The sequence below is a fragment of the Sminthopsis crassicaudata genome, chromosome 5 (assembly GCF_048593235.1).
Source record: "Sminthopsis crassicaudata isolate SCR6 chromosome 5, ASM4859323v1, whole genome shotgun sequence".
Classification (NCBI taxonomy): Eukaryota; Metazoa; Chordata; class Mammalia; order Dasyuromorphia; family Dasyuridae; genus Sminthopsis; species Sminthopsis crassicaudata.
The window spans coordinates 192,134,022-192,154,858 of record NC_133621.1 but is presented as its reverse complement, the minus strand read 5'-3'; the positions used below and the strand labels follow the sequence as shown (position 1 = coordinate 192,154,858).

At 40.2% G+C, this 20,837-nt stretch overlaps 1 protein-coding gene and 1 long non-coding RNA gene across 3 annotated transcripts in view; one reads left to right on the top strand and one right to left on the bottom strand.

Annotated features, from left to right (window-relative positions):
- The window catches only part of YBX3 (Y-box binding protein 3), a 30,083-nt gene extending 27,841 nt beyond the window's left edge, over positions 1-2,242 (bottom strand). Inside the window, exon 1 of one of the 2 annotated variants that reach the window (XM_074269186.1) lies at positions 1,778-2,242. In XM_074269186.1, coding sequence (XP_074125287.1) covers positions 1,778-2,003 — 226 coding nt within the window. In that variant the 5' untranslated portion in view covers positions 2,004-2,242. The remainder of the gene's footprint in view (positions 1-1,777) is intronic. The other variant, XM_074269184.1, reaches the window with a different exon arrangement.
- LOC141543645 (uncharacterized) lies at positions 1,118-15,832 on the top strand. The gene is made up of 3 exons (XR_012482486.1): positions 1,118-1,195; positions 8,050-8,120; positions 15,697-15,832. It is a non-coding gene; the product is annotated as an uncharacterized LOC141543645 (long non-coding RNA).
- The last annotated feature ends 5,005 nt before the right edge of the window (positions 15,833-20,837 follow it).

Sequence of the window (20,837 nt, the reverse complement as noted above, 5' to 3'; positions counted from 1 at the left end):
TCTGCAGAGTAGATCCAACATTGGTTATAGTGAGGGCAAAGTCCATACTGCTCGAGAAAAAGATATAGTGTTTTTTCCCCCCCATCTTAAACCTAATCCAAGCAGTCCCAGCCCAATACACATACAAACCTTCCCCCTATCATTTCAGGAAGATCATCTTCACATCCCTCCTTCCCCGAAAAAAAAAAAAAAAAAAAAAAAGGGGGGGGTGTGGGTGTGAATGTGCAGGTTTTCCACGTTGATAATTTCACTCTTTTTTTCCCCCACCCAAGTTTGTTTACCAAAGCTAAGAGGCAAAGAACAAGATACCCATGAGGAATTAAGGTAGGGATACTAGCAAAATACTAATCTAAGAAATTCCTCTGAAATTTACTGCCATAGGGTACTTTCTGTAATTTCTGAAAGAGGCATATTTTAACTACATCATGTATCAACTTTTTTATTATTACAGTAAAGGAATTTTCTTTTTGCATATGCAAAAGGATGCACATTTAACTTTTTAATCAAATTCATTTTTTAAACCCAATGGATGTTCATAGGACGCTGTAAATATTCCGATAGGAGTAAGTGGTACTTTCACCACCAATCCTTCACTCTTGAGTATATTTCGACCGTTCCACTCCACCCTCACTACCCCCGTTAATGGCACTAGAAGCCAGGTCAAAAAAGTATCAGGGGAGTGGCAAATGTTTTTCTACATAGGCATCTCACACCCACATACTAACTTTTGAGTTTAAGAGAGTGAATGACAACACATACCCACCCTTTAAGGAGTCATCCCATTCGCCACCCACACGCAAGCATACACACCTGATTACAGCCCGACTCTCGCCTTCCCTAAACATCGTCAACAGGGTGTAACGAGAGGAGGAGGGGGAGACACCATGGGGCTAAACCTTTAAAGGATTGCTATAATCCTGTCCAACCGACAAATTTCACCCATTTTCCTGCCAACTTTCCCAGGAGAAAACTAATTACAATCTCCACAAACAAGATTTTATGTATGTACTTGTAAGCATATGCGAGTAATACAGTGGAGGGGCAGAGGGCGGGGAGGGGAGCAGAAAGCCCAACCCATCAGGGTTAAGTAGTGTGGGATTCTCCATGTGGGGGAAGGGTAAAAACAGATGAGAGAAAGGCTTGTGTCAGCGAGTTTGGGAAGATTCTCGGACAGGAAAGCAACACCCCTTTGTTGGTAAGATGCGTGGCTCTGACGAGAAGAAATGGCGTCTACCCCACGAGGAAAAGGGCATCCAGGACCGGATACATGCACCTTGCAAGGAAAAGGACCCCCTTTCCCCAGCCTTCTCTTTAACAGATTTCTCCTGTTTTCCTCCAGTACAAACAAGTCCCCGCGGAAAAGTGAACTTGAATTTCCTTCCCAGTCTTTTACCCTCCTTAAGACCCTCTCTATGAGACTTTCTCTAACACTTCTCCCTCCTCCCGGGAGCGGGAAGAAGCAGGGGGCCGAGCTAGGAACTCAGAAAAACTTGAACTTGGGGGAGAAGGGTCTCACTCAGAAAACTGGAGCACGTGGACGGCTCGGGGTGAGCTCACCTGAAGAATAGGGGTGGTCAGGTTCAAGGGGATGGGGGCGGACGCTTGTCAACCACGCACACACTCACTCACACGTGCGCACACTCACACGCGCGGAGCCCGGCTAGCCAGCACGTGCTTGCCGCTCTAGACTCCTCCAGACCCCCCACGTGGAGCCGCGCTCTCCCGGGGGCAGCCACGACCCCAGTGCCCCGCGTGCAGTGGAAGTGGATGCTCTCACCGAGGACTTTCTTTTCCGGGTCTTCAGTGGTTGCGGAGGCGGCGGCTGGGGCCGGGACCGGGGCAGCCGCTGCGTCGCCGCTAGGGTTGCTCCCCTGGACGGCGGCGACTAGGCCGGCCGGCGGGGGGGCGCCGCTGCTCGCGGGGCTCTTGGGCGCGGGGTCCGGGGCCGCCGCCGGGGCCGCGGGGGCCTGGGGTTGGGGGGTGGTCTCTCCCGCCTCGCTCATGCCGCCGTCCGTCGCTCTTCCCTTGGCCACCCGCGGCGGTTGGTCGGCGGTTGGTGGTGGTGGTGCTGGTGGTAGGGGGCCGGCGCGGCCGCTGCTGCTGCTGGAGATGCCGGTAGAGGCGGCCCGGGGCTCGGGGAGGGGGCCGGTGACGCGTCGGGGGTGGACGCGGAGATGTTTCCAGCGGCGGCTCGAGCTGTCGGGGCGGCGCGCGCACTCGATCTTACTGCCCGGAAAATGGCCCACTCAAGTTTTTCTAGGTGCCCGGGAGGGGATGGGGGAGGGAAGAGGCGGGGCGGACGGGATCGGGCGGGGCGGGGAGGGGTGGGGTGGGGTAGAGCGGGGGCCATGGGAGGAGGGAAGAAAAGCTCGGGCTCTTTAGCTGCCAGTCCTGGTGAGTCCTAATTAGCATTTAAAGGGGCCGCCGAGGGGCCTTAGAGAAGAGTCATTTCCCTACGCGGTGGGACTCTTGCTTCTCGTTCTAAGTCTTGGTCAAGGCTGCCCCTCACCCCAATCCCGAGGACTTCACACCTTCTTTATAAGAGTGGCCTCTCCCGCGGGACTGAGAAGTTTAAAGAGCTAGAGTAGAGATCCGAAGGCCCCAGCGCTGGACTGGAGCTGGAGCGGGGTGGATTTGTAGTCCTTAAAGTTACAGGGGGAAGCTTAAGTCCTAGAGCTGAAGGGGAACCCAAACTCCCTAAATCTGCAGTGTCGGACTCGAAGACCCTAGAATTGGAGGAAAGAATCAGGAAGCCTCTAGAGCTGCAGAGGGGACCTCAGAACTCGTCTAGTCTAAACTACAAGATTTGGAAATGAACAGAGGCTGAGTGATTTGTCCAACGTGCTTAATAGCAGAAGTAGAGAGAAAAGGGTCGATTTGTCACTCTGATACCTGTCTTCTTGCCTCCACAACTTCTTTACTGGAAGTGAGGAGACAAACAATTGGTTGTCCACACCCCCAGTTAAAGTTAAAGTACTTTCTGACAGATCTTCAATCAGTCCAATTTCTTGGGATCTTATAGGTGTTAGGAACTTAGAAGTCAGTAAGTTTCAAGGAAACAGCATTGATTGGAATCAGAGGACTTATGTTCAGATCCACCTTCTGACATTTGCTACCTTGGACAAGCTACCTAACTCATCTGTAAAACAAGAGAGATCAACTGGAGATCTTTTGAGATCCTTTACAGCTTGAAATCTAGACTCCTAAATGGGATACCTATGTATTCTCTGTCTATAACGTTTTAAATCCATCAGGATATAATTAGACTTTCTTCCTTCCCAAAACATCCTAATGCCTTTGCTGCATTGTAGACCACTGTATTCTCCTTGCTACATCTAATTCCTTGGGATTTAGATTTAGAACTTTCTACTCTTCATCTCTTAAAAGTATTTGATAAATACTGGAGATAAAATGCAATGAATAGAAGCCTTACAGAATTATCATGTATGGGATGACAATATTTCAGTTAGCTGAAAGACTCACTTAGTTCTAGTTCTAGTTCTGGGTTCACAAAGTGAGACAAGCTCTCCTCCAACTCCAGCACATTATAAGCTCCATTCTGGATCACTAGGGAAAGTCTCTTAAATCTTTGGGGTGTTAATGCCTGTCTATGGTTTCCCCAAAACGGATTATAAGGATACAAAGTAATCCACAACAAAAACACAACACAACAAAAAAATATATATTTAAAATACAGAAGATACAAACGGGTGATTAACAAAACCTGAAACAATAAGTCATAACTCATTTTACACCATCCTGGCAGGTTGATACTTAAAAAAATTAAAACATGAAACACTTGGTGGTCTAGCTTGCTGAGCTTCCATTTCACTTTCATCTTGGATCTGCACTGTCTGAGCAGTTCTAGTTTATAGCTTCTAGTGGGCCACAGCAAGGCATGGGCTTGCCTTCCTGTCAATATCATGCTTTCCAAGGAGCAAAGTTGGAAACAATGAAGGAAGTAGCTGGGCAATTAGCACTAGGCTCCTACTAACTTTGAAACTCACAAGGTTGCTGCCAAGGGAGAGAAAAAGCTCTATGTCTGAATCACTTTTCAATCACCTATGCTCAGATGCTCAGAGCAATAACAACAGTTGAGAAGTCATCTAAATACCAGAGGTCTAGGCTCAAGTTCATCTACTAGAGAAAACTCACTGCTATGTGTGAGCAGTCACAATCCTCCTTCCTTTCCTCCCACTACTTTGCTGGAAGTCTGAGAGTAGCACAAGGGTACTTGACAGATGACAGAAAGCTCCTTTTGAAGTCTATTTAGTGAACTATCTTTCCTGGGCATGTGGCTTATTCTCCCAGTCCTGGATTCCTTTCTTTTTTCTTTTGGAAGGGTGGTAAGAAACCAACTTATTTTCTGGTAAGAAACCTTTTTAGTTTTAGTGTCCATTAGCAAGGGATTGCTGCTTCTGTCCCATTCCTCATAGAGCAAAACTTATGCTCCAATGGGATCATCCCTGTCTTAATGGTATATAATTAAATGGTAAATTACAATATAAGTATTACAAAAGAAGAAACAGAACTGAGGATCTGAAGTCAGAGGAGCTTACACTTGGAAAGGCCTTGAAGAATGAATAAAATGTGTTTAGGACTAAAAAAGTATTGAGTCAGAAGAACTAAATAATATCCCCAGCTGTCACCTGTTAAACTTGTAGCCAGTAGTAAATCACTCTTATCTTCTTGAACCTCAGTTTATTCATCTGTAAAATGGGGATAATAATTATACTACCAGTGTGTGTGGCAGACCCATGAGAAGAGTGCTTTTTATAGAGTTACATAAAAGTGGGTTGTAGGTTGTTGAGCAGTATGAAAAAGGGGGAGGGAGTGTAACATGATCTAAGGCACAGAGGGAGGAGTGAGCATGACTTGTTTGTGGGACAGTGACAAGACTTGCTTGGGGGAGGGGAAGGAGAAAGAAACTTGTTGAACACTAATGAGAAATAAAGTTGGATTGATAGAGGCCAGGGAAAAGAATTTATGCTCTATTAAATGCACTGCCACACAGTCTTATTAAGGACTTCTAGTGGAGAGAGAATTGTACTATCTTGGGGGACATAGAGTTCAAGCAAAAATTAGTCCCTGCCTTCAGAAAGATTACATTTTAGGAGGGGGATAAGGTACCCATATAGATAACTATACCCATTATGTAATAATAGTTGAGAGTTAAAAAAATAAAAGTGCATTAGAAAGTGTGAATGAAGATACTCTATAAGCTAGTCAGCCTCATTAAATCCAGGCAGATCCAGGTTCAAGAAACCTATCTGGAATTAATTTTGGGGGATTAGAAATTTTGAAGCCTTCTCTCTCTCTCTCTCTCTCTCTCTCTCTCTCTCTCTCTCTCTCTCTCTCTCTCTCTCTCTCTCTCTCTCTCTCTCTCTCTCTCTCTTTCTCTCTCTCTCTCTCTCTCTTTCTCTCTCTGATTCATTTACTCAGAACAAAACTTAGATTCATGCTTTTCTCCCTTATCCAAATCGTTTTGTCTCTAATGCCATTTTGGTGTAGAAGAAACTGATTCACAATAAGCAACAGATTTACTAACTATAAGATAAGACAGGAGAGATAGCAGAAAGTATCAGTCTTCAGCTGTAGTTTTGCTAGGAGAAAATATCCTAAATATTCTGATTAAAGATATTCCACCAAATTTCAAAAGACTTGGATCCTTTGGAAAGATAAATCTCCCCCAATCAATCAATAAGCTTTTATTAAGGCTTACTATGACCCAGCAATGGCTAAACTAGGGATAAAGGATAGGAGTGAATGAATTGAAACAGTTCCTGCCCTTTTAGGAGTTTACATTTTAGTTTGAAGAGAAAGGGGCATCAATGGTATCTATAAGTACATACTTATACATAAAAAATGAATAGAAAGTTTGGAGAGTGAGTATAGTACTACCAAATAGCCTAATATCTTGCCTTCATAAATCCATTGTCTTTGCATAGCCTAGAACTAACCTATCTTTTATCCTACTTTTTCCTCTTACTTCTGCCTATTCTAGGATAACAAAAAAATAAATTCACAGAAAACAAATCAGAAACACATGGAAAATGGAAAAATGACCTCTTTTCTAGATGTAATACTTTTGGTCAGGCTATAATATATTTAAATTTGTTAGATCATAATCTAACGTTCACAGTCATGTTTACAGCTATGTGGCACAATGGAGAGAGCTCTGCGTAAGTCATTTAACCTTATTTACCTCAGTTCCTCATCTATAAAATGAGCTGGTCAAGGAAATGGCAAACCACTCCAGTGTCTTTGACAAAGAATTCCCCAAAAGGGTGACTAAAAATCAGACATGACTAAAATATCTAAATCCAACAATAGAATTTATAGGGTACTTTAAGTTTTGCACACAACTTTGCAAATATCATCAACCCTGGGTGAATATTATAATATTATAATAGTAATATATATCAGTATTATTATATTATATAACAGAAATATTATAATCTTCCTATTGGAACTTAATAAATACTATTCTGATTTTTAAATTTCATTAATTATAGTTGGGCTACAGGAAATTGGCCAATATTCATTAGTCTTCTGGTCCAAAAAAGTGACTAGTTACCATTGATAAGCATATATTCTGCATGACATGTTTAATCAGGGCTATGGGAGACAAGATTTATTTAAATGCCAAAGCCTTTTCTTTGGAAAGAGTATCCTATTTAGAAAAATGGACTGGACTATCCTATTTAGAAACCACTGAGAAGGGAAAGGAGTAAATTCTAATTCAGGGCCCTTGAACAAGCCTTTCAGAAATAAACAGGTGAGGTTCCCACCCTCCAAGAGATTCTAACACAATTATGGAGCCAGTTCACCCCAGGCTTTCCCAGAATTTGTGTTGGAAGGGCTCCCATAAGGACTCTTCTTCATCCAAAAAAAGCACTGAGCAGCTGGGTCTACATGCTAGTGTTAAATAACTACTATACAGAATGAACAAAACACTCTAGACCACTGAAATCACAGATCCTGTCCCTATTCCTAACCTTAATAAAACCTAGATACAAAATCAATGTCTTTTTCCTCAAGCATTTATTAAGTATTTACTATAAGGCAGACACTGTACTATGCACTGGGTTTGCTGAAATAGTCCTTACATTCCACTGGAGGGAGGGGAAAGGTTGGGGACAGAATAAAACAGTCACAAATAAGATTTTTTTTTTAACTTTTAAAAGCTAAAGGTGGGGAGTTTGTATTTGTTCTTAATGAAAGCAGCCACAGAAACTTCTTGAACAGAAGAGAGACCTGTGTCCTCTGTTTTAGAAATATCAATTTGGCAACAATGTGGAGGATAGTTTATAGAGGAGAAAGGATAGACAGAGCCAAATTGGAAGTTATAATAGCCTAGGCAAGAAGTAATGAGGATCTAGTTAGGGTGAATGTCAGTAGTTTTTGATAGTGTTTTTCAAACTGGGAATTGAGAGGGGGTTGTAGAAAGAGTTACAAAAGTAGTAGTTGCAGAAGATCATAGTTAACACTATACTTGGAAAGTACTTTATAAATACTTGTTTTACTTTATTGTTTAGTCATGTTTGACTCTTCTTGATTCCATTTGGAAGTTGTTTGCCATTTCCTTTTTCAGCTCATTTTACAGACAAGGAAACTGAGGCAAATAAGGTTAAATGACTTGACCAGATTCACACAATTAGTGTCACAACAGATTTGAACTCAGGAAGAGAAATCTTCCTGACTTCAGGCTTAGGATTTCTATTACTGTTTGACCCAGGGCAAGTAACATAAAGTTTGCCTCAGTTTCTTCAATCATAAAATGGAGAAAGTAAAAACACCCCTCAGGGTTGTTATTTTCAAATGAGATAATATTTTTGTGTTTAATGGTAGAGGGAAGAGGGAAGGGAAAAAAGGAAAAAAAATTTACACAAGTTTATTATATATTTTAAAGGAATAGCAAATTGTGTATAATAGATATGTGTTTTTACATGAAATCATTTTAAAAATTATACTATGTTGTTACCCAGCACTGTGCCACTGGCTGCCCCATACTTTGCTTTATTATAATTCTAGTATATTCCGTCATAGGTGCTACATTTTAGGATTAAGATCATCCAGAAGATGACTCAGATGATAAAAGTTCCTAGAGGTCATGCCAGGTAAGAATCAATTGAGGACCTGGGACTCTTTAGTCAGGAAAAGAAAAGACTTAAGGGAAGAGATAATGTTCCTCATTTGTAAAGTGAAGGGATTGGACCAGTTGACTTTTCAGTTCTATAAGATTTTTCGATAACTTTCTTTAAATATTTGAGGAATTGTACAACATAAAAAAGATTTGACTTGTTGCCTCATCCCAGATAGAATTAGCAACAATGGATAGAAATTGCAAAAAAAGAAAAAATTCAATTTAATATTAAAAAAAATTTTTTTAAATTGATCATCCCCAGGAAGTAGTCTAGTGCACTGATAAATGTTTAACAACCAATTCTAGGCATAAGGGGGTGGACAAGGGACTAATGTACATAGGACATACTTTAAAATTCACTCTGCGTTATTCAGATTTTCACTGTCATTTTCCTAAGTCTAAACTATCAACAAATCAATACACCAAATTCTGATTTGTAGCATTTTCCAATTGTCAAGGTATAAACACTATCTGAAAATTTAACAATCCCTCAATCATTATATAAGGAATAGGCTCCAGCATACTACTGAGGTTTACTATCACCAAAACATCTTCAAGCCAGAGGCTGGAAGTTCATTTGTAAAGAGTGTTATATCTTCCCCTTCTTTCGGGTTCAAATTGGACTAAATAACCTTGAAAGGCCCTAAGAATAATGAGGTTCTACATGTCCAGTCCTATCTGTCACTTAACTTCTAGGTGCCTCAATTTATTCATGTGTAAATTAGAAAAAATAATGTTTTCTCTGCCTACTTCACAGAATTGTTATGAGCATCAAATAAAATAGTAATGCAAAATCATCTTGTAATCACTATTTAAATATAAGGTATTATTAGAAAATCTTGTTCATTAGTTCCAATAATTATTTGAACTTACTATGTTTATATTCATGGATGTTTAGATTTGCAACTGGAAGGAACCTAAGGGGTCTTTTTTTTTTTTTTTTTTTTTTTTTTTTTTTTTTTTTTTTTTAGTTTAACTCATTTTTCATACGAGGCAACACAAGGTTAAATGACTTACCAAGATTTTACACAGAGTAAGTAGAAAATTCAGGATTCACATGCAGATCCCCTAACTCTAAATATGCCTCCCTTTCCACTATTCCCTAATATTTTTCAATATGCAAGCTCTAGGGTCAGTAATTGGCATTATTGAAAAGTAATACTTTTAATATTTTATTAATACATTTTTATTTTTATACTACATTTCCCAATAATCCTCTCACCCTACTTTTCTTCTACCATCCTTCCCCCTTTGGTCTATACTGTGATTATATAAATGTAGGGAACTCCCTTTGTGGTCTATCATTTATAGAGTTAGGTCCCTGAGGGAATAAAAAGTGACTTTCTCCTAGTCACCAATGTAATCTGTGTTAGTTAACAAAAATTTATTAAATTTGTACTATGTGTCAGCCATAGTGACAAGCCTTGGAGAAAACAGCCTCAGCTTTCTAGAAGGGAAGTTGTTATTGTTGGGTTTTTTTTGTTTTTTTTTTTAGAAAAAGACTGACATTAGGGAGGTAATGCCATGACATGCAGGTGAATTGGATTTAAGTGAGGGAGGGCTATGTAAGATCACAGATGGGACTTGAATTCACATTTTCCTTCTAAGGCCAATCGTTTATCCATTATACCATGCTCCTTGTAGAAAAACCCTTAGGACTTTAAAAAAAAATTTAAGCAATAAAGCAAGCATTTTTTTTTTCTGAGTTTTTTTTTTTCCTAGATCCAATTTTTCTTGTGCAGCAAGATAACTGTATAAATATGTATACATATATTGGATTATATTGGACTACCTGCCATCTAGGGGAGGGAGTGGGAGGAAGGAGAGGAAAATTTGGAACAGAAGGTTTTGCAAGGGTCAATGTTGAAAAAATTAACCATGCATATGTTTTGTAAATAAAAGGATATAATAAAAATAATAAAAAAGAAATAAAGCAAGCATTTCCATAGCATAGCATAATTAAAAAAATGTTTACATATAAATCTGCAAATCTATTATGTATAACTTGGTATTCCTTTAAATATATAACAAAGTTATCATGTAAATTTCTTTTTTTCCTTTTCCTCCCCTTTCCTTCAACCCCTCATCCTAGAGATGACTATTGTTAGAAATAAAATTATTTCACTTGAAGCAACTCCTCGAGGTAGGTACTTTGACTTTCCCTATTTTACAGTTGAGGGAACTGAGGCAGCATTTAAATGACTTACCCTGGGTCACATAGCTACCAAGGGTCCCTTCCCCCCCCCACCCCATTCCTCATGCTGAGAGCTGGTTGTTAAACATTTACCATTGGTTGCACTGCTTTGCTTTCTGAGGACTGCCAATTTCGATTTTTCCTTATTTCAAGTTAAAATTTTTAACTTTTTGCAACTTCTATCCATTATTGCTAATTCTACCATCTGAGAGGAGTCATCCAGCCAAATCTCCTTTATGTTGGATAATTCCCCGACAACTCTGGGAGGTAGGTGCTTTTATTTTTCCCATTTTACAGTTGAGAAAACTGAGGCAAATAGGTGAGTGACTTGCCCAGTGTCACATAACTAATAAGTGTCTGAGGTTATATTTGAACTCAGCTGTTCCTGACTGCAGACTCATCACTTTATCCACTTCTCACCTCACTGAATATAATTTAAGTAATATAAAGGAAAGGGCAACTCTGTGTAATGAATAAGAATTGGCTTTAAAGTCAGAAAAGATATAGGTTGAGTTCTGCTTCTGAGACATATTGGCTTGTTGACCCCTGAAAAAGTCATTTAACTTCTCAGTGCTCTGGGCACGGCATTAAATTGCAGAGAAGGTATTTCCTCACCTGGAAAGGATTTCCTTACGTGGGAGTACTGTATAGCAATGAAATCATGGGTCTGTCCCCTTCCTATCCTTTATAGAAGACAACATTAAATGATTTCAGAACTCTTAAGTGCATTGAACAGTCATTATTCAGAGGCTTCATGTCTCCCATCTCTCTGTAAAGAAGTGGAATAAAACATTTACTTTTTTCAGATGTGGCCAATATATATATATATATATATATATATATATATATATATATATATATATATATATATATATATATATATTTTTTTTTTTTTCTGATTGCATTTATTTATTTATTTTTATTATAGCTTTTTGTTTACAAGATATATGCATGGGTAATTCTTCAGCATTGACAATTGCAAAGCCTTTTGTTCCAACTTTTCTCCTCTTTCTCCCCACCCCTTCCCCCTGATGGCAGGTTGACCAATACATATTAAATATGTTACAGTATAAGTTAAATACAATATGTGTATACTTGTCCATACAGTTATTTTGCCGTACAAAAAGAATTGGACTTTGAAATAGTGTACAATTAACCTGTGAAGGAAATCAAAAATGCAGGCGGGCAAAAATAGAGGGACTGGGAATTCTATGTAGTGCTTTATAGTCATCTCCCAGAGTTGTTTTCCTGGATGTAACTGGTTCAGTTCATTACTGCTCTATTGGAACTGATTTGGTTCATCTCATTGTTGAAAATGGCCACATCCATCAGAATTGATCATCATATAGTATTATTGTTGAAGTATATAATGATCTCCTGGTCCTGCTCATTTCACTCAGCATCAATTCATGTCAGTCTCTCCAGGCCTTTCTGAAATCATCCTGCTGGTCATTTCTTAAAGAATAATAATATTCCATAACATTCATATACCACAATTTATTCAGCCATTCTCCAATTGATGGCATTTACATAGTTTACAGTTTCTGGCCACCACAAAGAGGGCTGCCACAAACATTCTTGCACATACAGGTCCCTTTCCTTTCTTTAAGATCTCTTTGGGATATAAGCCCAGTAGCTGCACTGCTGGGTCAAAGGGTATGCATAGTTTGGTAACTTTTTGAGCATAGTTCCAAATCATTCTCCAGAATGGCTGGATGTATACATAATTCTACCAACTCTGATTGCATTTATTATACTATAAAATAAAATTTTGTAGAGTAGGAGAGGGAAATCATCAAATAAGTTATAGTGATATTAACAAAAAATCAACAAGAAATAAACTATTTAAAAAATAAAATTGGCATAACAAGGCCTCTTGTTATAATCTTATCTAAACAGTCATTATGAGGCTCAAATGAGTTAATTGGTATAAAACAATGAAACTTAAGATAATATAAACATACGTACAGTATATGTGTGACAGAGACAGAGACAGAGGGAAACCCACAGAGAGAAATAGAGAGAGGGAGATTAAGAAATTGGTCTTGAAATCGCAGGGGTTTTTGGATTTGGTTTGACATTTTTGGTTTGTTTTTTTAAGTCACATCTGACTCTCTGTGTCCCCATTGGCAGTATTCACGGCAAAAATATTGGAGAGATTTGCCATTTCCTTCTCTATTTTACAGATAAGGCAAACTGAGGCAAACAATCAATAGACATGTCCAAGATTAGACCTAGTACATGTTTAAGGCCGGATTTAAATTTATATCTCCTAGGCCAGGGCTTTATCCATTGAGTAGACTTTCGTGTCCTGAAAATCCAGGACCTGATAACATAAAAGGAGTCTGTGACAAGATATTAAACTAAGTATAAAATTTCAGACAAAGTGATCCCTTTATGAAATATGAGATCCCTTAAGTTAATTAGAAAGAAAACAATGTGATAGAAGGAATGAGAAATCACTTCTACAAGAAACCCTTAAAAGTTAGTCCAGTTACCACTCAAAGAACCAAGCTCGTTAATAAGCAAAGAAGATGTGAGAATTTGGAGAAGGAAACCTTGAAGAGCCATACAGAAATAAGAGAGGCAAAGGCCAAGCAGAGTAGCTGGCTCAAGAAGCAGGACAATAAGATGCTATGTGGACTAGTTAGGCCTAAAGACTTATTTCTGAGTATCAGAAAGTTTTTTTTTTTTTCTTTTGTTTTAAATATTTACTTTGTCTTTGTAAAGTAGATATTTTATATAATAACTAAGAAGTGTCAAGTGGAATTGAAATACATGTGACCACTTCATTATTGGCACTAACCAGAACCTAGCTATATTATAATCTTTTTATATCTCTCCTAGCTTTCTTTTGTGACTAAACAACTTGAGAAGTTTCCCTTTCCTTTCCTCTCTTTTCTTAATTCTATATAATCTAGTTTCTGACCTCATCATTCAACTCAATCTCTTTAAGATCTCTTAATTGCCAAATCTAATGGATATTTCTCATTTGTCATTCTTCTAAACCTCTCTGCAGCCTGTTACACTGTAGACGAAAGTCTTAAATTGTGGGTCACGACCCCATGCAGGTATCACATAATTTTTTTTGGCTAAATTTTTTGCTAACATTGTTGCTAAAAATTTGACAACAGTAAAAGGTCTATTTCACTAAGATTTATTTATTTACATAAAAATAAATAAGCAATGTATCTCATTAATATACAAATTGCTTTCATCTTTAATAAATGATAAAAATCATATGTATACCAAAGGAATATTTTAAAATAAATTTCTTTATGATTTATTATCAACAAATGTTTTATTTATATACCTATTTTATATGCCTATATACTCAGGGTTGCACAAACATTTCTCAGTTGAAAGGGGGTTGAAAGTTGAAAAACTTTAAAGCCTGCTGTTGCCATCTTCTTCTCTCTAGGTTTTTGCAACACTACCCTCCTCTAGTTCACCTCCCTGTCCTCTAATCAATCTCCTTTGCTAGATCTTCAAGTCATGCCCAGGTCATGTTCCTCTTGTCCTGGGCCTTTTTCACCTTTACACTGTTGCACATGGTGATCTCAATCAGCTCCCATGGATTTAATTATCATGTCCATGCTGATGATTCTCAGATCTTAATCCTGCTCTAGCCGCTCTTCTGATCAATTACCTATTGGACATCCAGAACTCTTATGTCCTATAAAACATCTGAAACTCAAAATGTTCAAAACTTAATTAAGTTTTCCTCCAAACTCTTTCCTCTTCCTAAATTTACTATTATTGTCGATAGCACTATCATCCTCCCAGTCACAGAGTTCTCAACATGTATCAGTCTAGACTTTTTATTTTCATATTTCATATCCAGATAGTTGCCAAGTCCATCACTTCTACCAACATAGCTTCTCTCCTAGATACCCCCCTTTTCTCTTCTGACAGAGCCACCACCCTGGTGCAAGCCCTCATCATCCCATTTGATTTACCTCATAGCCTCCTGATTGGTCTCTCTCTACCTCAAGTCCCACCCCTACCAGTCTAGCCTCCTTTTAGATGTCAGATTGATGCTCCTAAACTAAAAGTCTGATCATCACACACACACACACACACACACACACACACACACACACACACACACACTCACACACACCCCATTCAAACACCAGTCACTCTAAAATCAAATATAAAATCTTTTGTTTGGCATTCAAAGTCCTTCAAAACCTGGCCTCCTCCTACCTTTCCAGTCTTCTTATATCTTAGTCTCCTTCCACCAGATACTCTAGAGATAAACACCTTATGTGTGTGTGTGTGTGTGTGTGTGTGTGTGTGTGTGTGTGAGAGAGAGAGAGAGAGAGAGAGAGAGACAGAGAGAGAGACAGAGACAGAGAGAGAGAGAAAGAGAGAGAGAGAGAGACAGAGAGAGAGAGAGAGAAAGACAGAGAGAAAGACAGACAGACAGAGGGAAAGAGGGAGAGAAAGAGACGGAGGGAAAGGAGAAAGAAACAGAGAGAGGAAGGGAGAGGGGGAGGGACAGAGAGACAGAGACACACACAAAGACAGATTGGCAGTATGACTGAGTGCATAGGTGTGTGTGAGACTGAGTGTATCTATCTGTGTGTAAGACTTTGTATCTGTATGATGAGTGAAAATAGCTTAGGAAAGAGAGAAATCAAAGATTAATTAGATCTAAAATAGATATTGGCCTCCTTCTTCCCATAAAGTCTGCTTTCCTTACTACTTGAAAACTCCTTTATAGCCTATATTTTCATTTGATTGTCATAAAGTAGAAATACTGGACAGTAAAATTCTGAGCAGTATTGTTTTCATTCTGTCACTGTCTCATATTTCAAATGGGAAAGGAAATTAACTAGAATCAAGAAAGTTACTATGAAACTACATAAAAAAAGATGTAGGTAAAGTATCATGATCATCAGATAACATTCAGTAAATCCTTTTGTTTATCATAAAGATCTGAGAAATCAGAAAATCTCTTCTGATCCTGACCACAAACTTCTTTAGATTTTTATTTTTCCTCTCAGATCTAGGATAAATAACTCTGATTTGCTTTCTGCCCTTACTTGCTATTTGATGCTTTAAAAAAAAAAATCAATTACATTTACTTAAACAAGCATCTATAAAGTCTTAGCTTCATGTAGATTAGGACAAGAGGCACTCACAGGAGGCCAAGGGCTGCTGTTATATACAGTTACAACTTTTGAGTTAACAAGGTACATAAAATAGGTCATCAGCATAAATGACATCAATAATACTCAGCAATTATTTATACCTTGTTATAATCCAGTCATATTTTATTCCTTGTGATCCCATTTGGGGTTTTCTTGACAAAAATACTGGAATAATTTGCCTTTTTTTTTTTTTTCAGTTCATTGTACAGATAATATGGAAACTGAGGCAAGCAGGGTTAAGTGACTTGACTGTCTGAGGCCAGATTGGAACTCAGGAAGATGTGTGTTCCTGACTTCAAGCCCAACACTGTAGATCCATTTTGCCATCTAGCTGCCCATACTTCATTAGCTCCATCAATCACAAGGCTACTTCAATGTGTACTAAGCATCAAGGATACCCACCACCACCACTGCTCCTCCCAGGGAAATTAATGGTTACCTCTTAAAACATCTCAGGCATATTGTACGAATGTCTGCCTAGTGATGGAGCTCTATCACTGTTGATTTCTTTTGGGGGGAAAGAAATAAAATTCTTTGCCTCTGAATCAATCAACAATATTTTTTTGTTTTGGAGTTTTTTTTGGGGGGGGGTCTTTGCAATTTTTTCAGTTAATATTTTCTTTCCCTCTCACCTTCATCCTCCCCTAACCCTCCTCCAAAGCTGAAAAAAAAAAACCCAAAACGTATGTATGTCAAACAAATAAATTCCCCTATTGATCCTGTCCAAAAATGAATGCCTCATTCTGCTTAGGTAATCATTTCTATTTTGCTTCACTTTTGTTCCTGCGGATTAATGGATGTTCATTATATTGACCTCAAATCTTAAATCTTTCAAAGTTTTTTGTTTGGCAATGTTTATTAAATACTTACAATGTCCTGGACATTGTGCCGAGTGCTGAGAATACAAATAAAAGGAAAAAGAAATGGTCCCAGCCGTTTGGAAACTTTCATACCCAAAACAGGGTGGAGCTGAGGAGGGAACGGGGGAAGTGCCTGGGAGTGGGCCTGGCAGTGAAGGATGGGGAGACTGCTCTGGTAAAAGTAATGTCTCCTTCTCAGAACGGGGATTAATTCGAATGTTTTTACTATGCTCAGTACGCAAAGATTCAAGAGGATGGGTGCGTTTCACCGATGTTGCTCTGGCTTCCAGTGGCCCGGGTCCCAGCTACTCATGCTGCCCCTACTTTACGATCCAATCTTCTAGAGTTAATGAGTTCGTCCCTCAAATTGTTCTGACAGGTCAGGGATACGGGTCAGGGATCCCAGAGGAGAGCAGCGGGCATCGGCCCTGCCGCGTGCAGCGAATGTCCAACAACAGGTTCTCAAAAACCTAACACACTTTTAATTTTCGTGTGAATTGTTGCCATTTTCTCCCCCATTCCATCAAAAATACAGTTAACTGGACACTGAAGCAAGCCGTGGCCTGCGGCGCTTGCCGCTCCTGAGGGGCGAGGGCCGCCGGGGACCGCTCCCCAGACCCCGGTGACCCCCAGCCCGCAGGGAGCGGCCGCCCCGCGCTCCGGAACCCGGCGGCCCCGCGGCCCGGAGATCCGCTGTTAGGCCGCGGCGGAGATCACCCTCCCAGAACCATGGTTCTGGCAAATTTGGCTGCGTCCCCACGGCTGAACTCCCCGTGAGCCTCCACTCCGGGAGCTCCACGGGGTCGCTCCGTCTCTGACGGCCCCTCAGGGAAGGAGAAACAACCCCGGGAACGGGAGCCCCGGGTACCGCGGTGACCCGGCGGGGGAGGGCGCTTGACAGGATCCTTCTTCTTCTTAAAGCCGGGGAGTTGGGGAGCCGGGAGTACGGACTGACACTCTGAGAGGAGTTTTCCTCTGTTTTTGCCTTTTGGACATACCCTCACTTTCGGCAGCCAATGAAAAGGCTTTTCATCACTGCGACGTAAACTAGAGATAGTAAACAGATACGTGTAGTGTTCCGAAGTGGGGGAGAGTGAGGGGCGCTCCTCCGGAAGGAGGCTCCCCAGACCCGCGGGATGCTCGTGCAGCCCAGGCCCGAGAACAGCCCGGCCTGCATCTTCCCTTTCCCTCCTCCCTAGTCCCCCTCCTCCCTCCTCTCCCTGCTCCTCCCTCCCTCATACAGAAAAAAACTTCAGAAAGTGCGCGGCTCGGCCTCAAGGACGCGGCTCCGGAGCCGCGCTCGGAACGGGGCGTGTGGTTTGCGGCCCGCTGCTCGTCCCCCTTAATCATCCGGGAGGATCGGAGCCGCCGCTAGTGTGGCGGGACACTGCGTCCCTTCCGCCAGTGCGGGCGGGGAGGCCGCTGGGGAGGCGGGGCACAGACGCCCGCTTCTCCCGTCCCCTCCGGCTTCTCTCCCCTTTCGGGCCGCCGAGCGCGAGGGGTGGCTCAGCGGGGATAGCTCAGACACTGCGCACTAAGCTTCGCGCTTTAAGTCACAGTTAATCGCCGAACAGGGAAAAGGAGCCCCTTGGGCAGAATGTGCAGCAGCTCCTTCTGTGGTGGCCAACAACTGGAACGTGAATAAATGCCCATCCATGGGGGAGGGGCTGAACAAGTCATAGTATATAAGAAGAAACGACGAATGTGCCGATTCTAGAAAGGCCTGGAAAGGCCCGCGCAAACTGTTGCTAAGCAGTAAGAGACTTTTTCCTTTCTTTCATGATGATCTTCATTGGTAGAAAGATTCTCCTCATCCGGGTTCCCTCTGCCAATGAAATCACAGGTCTACTCTCTATCCCTAAGATAGGGTCCAGAAAGAGAAGCTCGGGAAGACCGACTTGAACTGAAGTAACGTACAATCATGTGAATGAAAGAACAAAGGAACAAAGTTAGGAGTAGTATCATTATCGAGACCAAGTTTCGCCCAGGATGAACATAAGAAAGAAAGGTGTAAGAACATATCTCCTTTGTTCTTTGCAGAGACGAGAGACCAAAGATGTAGAATGCTGCAATACTCTTAGAACTTCACGAACGTGCGCTTAATTTAGTGAACTCTTTTCTCTTTAAAAATTCATCTCTATCAAATATCAATATACTGATTTAAAGTAACATTTTAAGATATTTAATTTAAAAATAGACCCATTACACGTTAAATAATGTTTTATGAAAATAAATATATTTTCAAAAAAAAGTATTGAATAGATTTATAATGTTTTACACATTTTTGCAAACTCTGATGTCTGATTTAACAGAAGGTAGTGGGAGTTTCCTATTTGCTTCTGCTTTCAATGTGTGGCTCTCTGTTGTTTCAAGTAAAATATATAAAAGCAAATAATGTCTTAGTATTAGGAGGACTTCCTGAAAGAGTAGTCAAAAAATGATGGTCTGGGGCAAGCCATAGCATATAAGCGATGCTTTATTAGGAATCTTCATACTTCATCTCCTAGAGGAAATGAGACAAAATTTGGGCTGAGGAAAATAAATGGTAGGGAACCAAGAGAGCTAGACAGGCTACTCCTATCTGTGCAAGAATAATGGGAATTTAGGTGAGGTCCAAAAGATGCCTATGCAAAGGGTTTGGCAACTCAAGGTTTGGAATACTATCTAGAAGTTGACACAGAGACTGCATGCTGAAGATTTCTGGCCCCTCCTCCTAGGAGGAACAAGTACTTTGCCTGCCCTTGACCTAATTACTTTTCTGCCCATGGTGTCAACTTAAAACAAGAGCTTCTCTGAAATGGACCATCCCCTCCTCTTTAAGTGGAAACAAATGGTCATTGAAACTTACATTAAAAGTCTGGAAGAGGAAATCATTTCCAGCTGTAGCCATCAGAATGTCATGGAGGCACCTGGAGTTTAACTTGTAAGGAATCAAAGGATTTATTCAACAGGTAGATGGAGATGGGAGTGGAGCAGAAGCCAATTAAAAGCATGGGAAACTGGAAAGGGGAAGGGAAGAAGCACTTATTAAGCACTTGCTATATGCTAGACATCGTGTTAAGCAGTTTTAAAGTATTACTTCATTCACAGCAACCATAAACAGATTAAGTAAAGACAGGGCATGGAGAGGGCAAGAGGGAAAAGGAGGACACTTTCAGCTTGAAAAGAATATTTCAAAGCAGCATATCATAACAAAAAGGACACAGACAGTAGATCTTGGATTTCGGATCTAATCTAATCAATCTATTTTTTTTTTTTTTTCTGAGGCTGGGATTGAGTGACTTCCCCAGGGTCACACAGCTAGGAAGTGTTAAATGTCTGAGACCAGATTTGAATTCGGGTCCTCCTGACTTCAGGGCTGGTACTCTATCCACTGCGCCACCTAGCTGTCCCTAATCTGGTCAATCTAAAGAGAAGAAAACTGAATCCCCAAAAACTTAAATGAGTGTAGTCAGTAGCAGAGACTTATGACTTCAAATGCATTGATTTCTCTATTGTGCCAGGATATATTCCTTCTTTCTATTTTTATTTTTTTACCACCCCACAAGCACTTGAAATTTGGCTCTTCTCATTAATTTATTTAAATTGTTTTATTCGAGATCATTTCCTAGTCACCAGATCTTTTCTTGCTTCTCATCATCCTTGACTAATTTGCTTTTCTATGTAAACGACCATCTATTTCTGCATACGCATTTCTTCGATTTTTGGTGAAACATTGCACTTTCCTAGTTTAAAACATTTATTTTGTCTCCTTTGTTGACTTTTCTTCCTTTTTGTAAAAAAGCATTTTGCATGGACCCACAAAGTCTCTTCTATAGTCTTCAACTCTTTCTTATTGATGTTCTCTAGCTTGAACTTATTAACTCTTATGGCTTCATTTATATACGCTATTTGGATGACTAACAAATCTATATGTATATGCCAAAATTTTCCCCACAAATAGTTACACATTTTCTACTACTTTGTGGATATCTCACTGTACCTGTAACTCAAAAGTCCAAGATAGAGTATCATCCATTCCTTATTTTAATTTACCTCATTTTATTGGATAGTACCAAAATTCTCCCTGAAGACTCTGGGAAATTTGAAATCCAGTTTTCTTTAACCTTTCATAACCCAATTTAGTTAAGCACTCCCAGGAGGGAGAGAGTTTTAGGCATGAAAGACATTCAATGAGTGTCTAGTCAGGAGTGCAAAGAGCATGCAGGAAAGTAGTGTCACTGGATAGCTAAAACTAACAATATTTCATGGTATTTATGTAGCATTTTAACATTTGCAAAGCATTTCACATATGTGATCTCATTTCATCCTCACAATAATCCTGTAGGCAGATGCTTGTTATTATATCCCATTTTTATACTTAAGAAGTGAGAGGTTAATTAGCTGGCCCAGTATTCACTCAGCTGGTAAATGTAGGAGTCTGAATTGAACAAAGGACTTCCTAATTCCAGATACCGCATTCTAGCAACTTTTTGGGT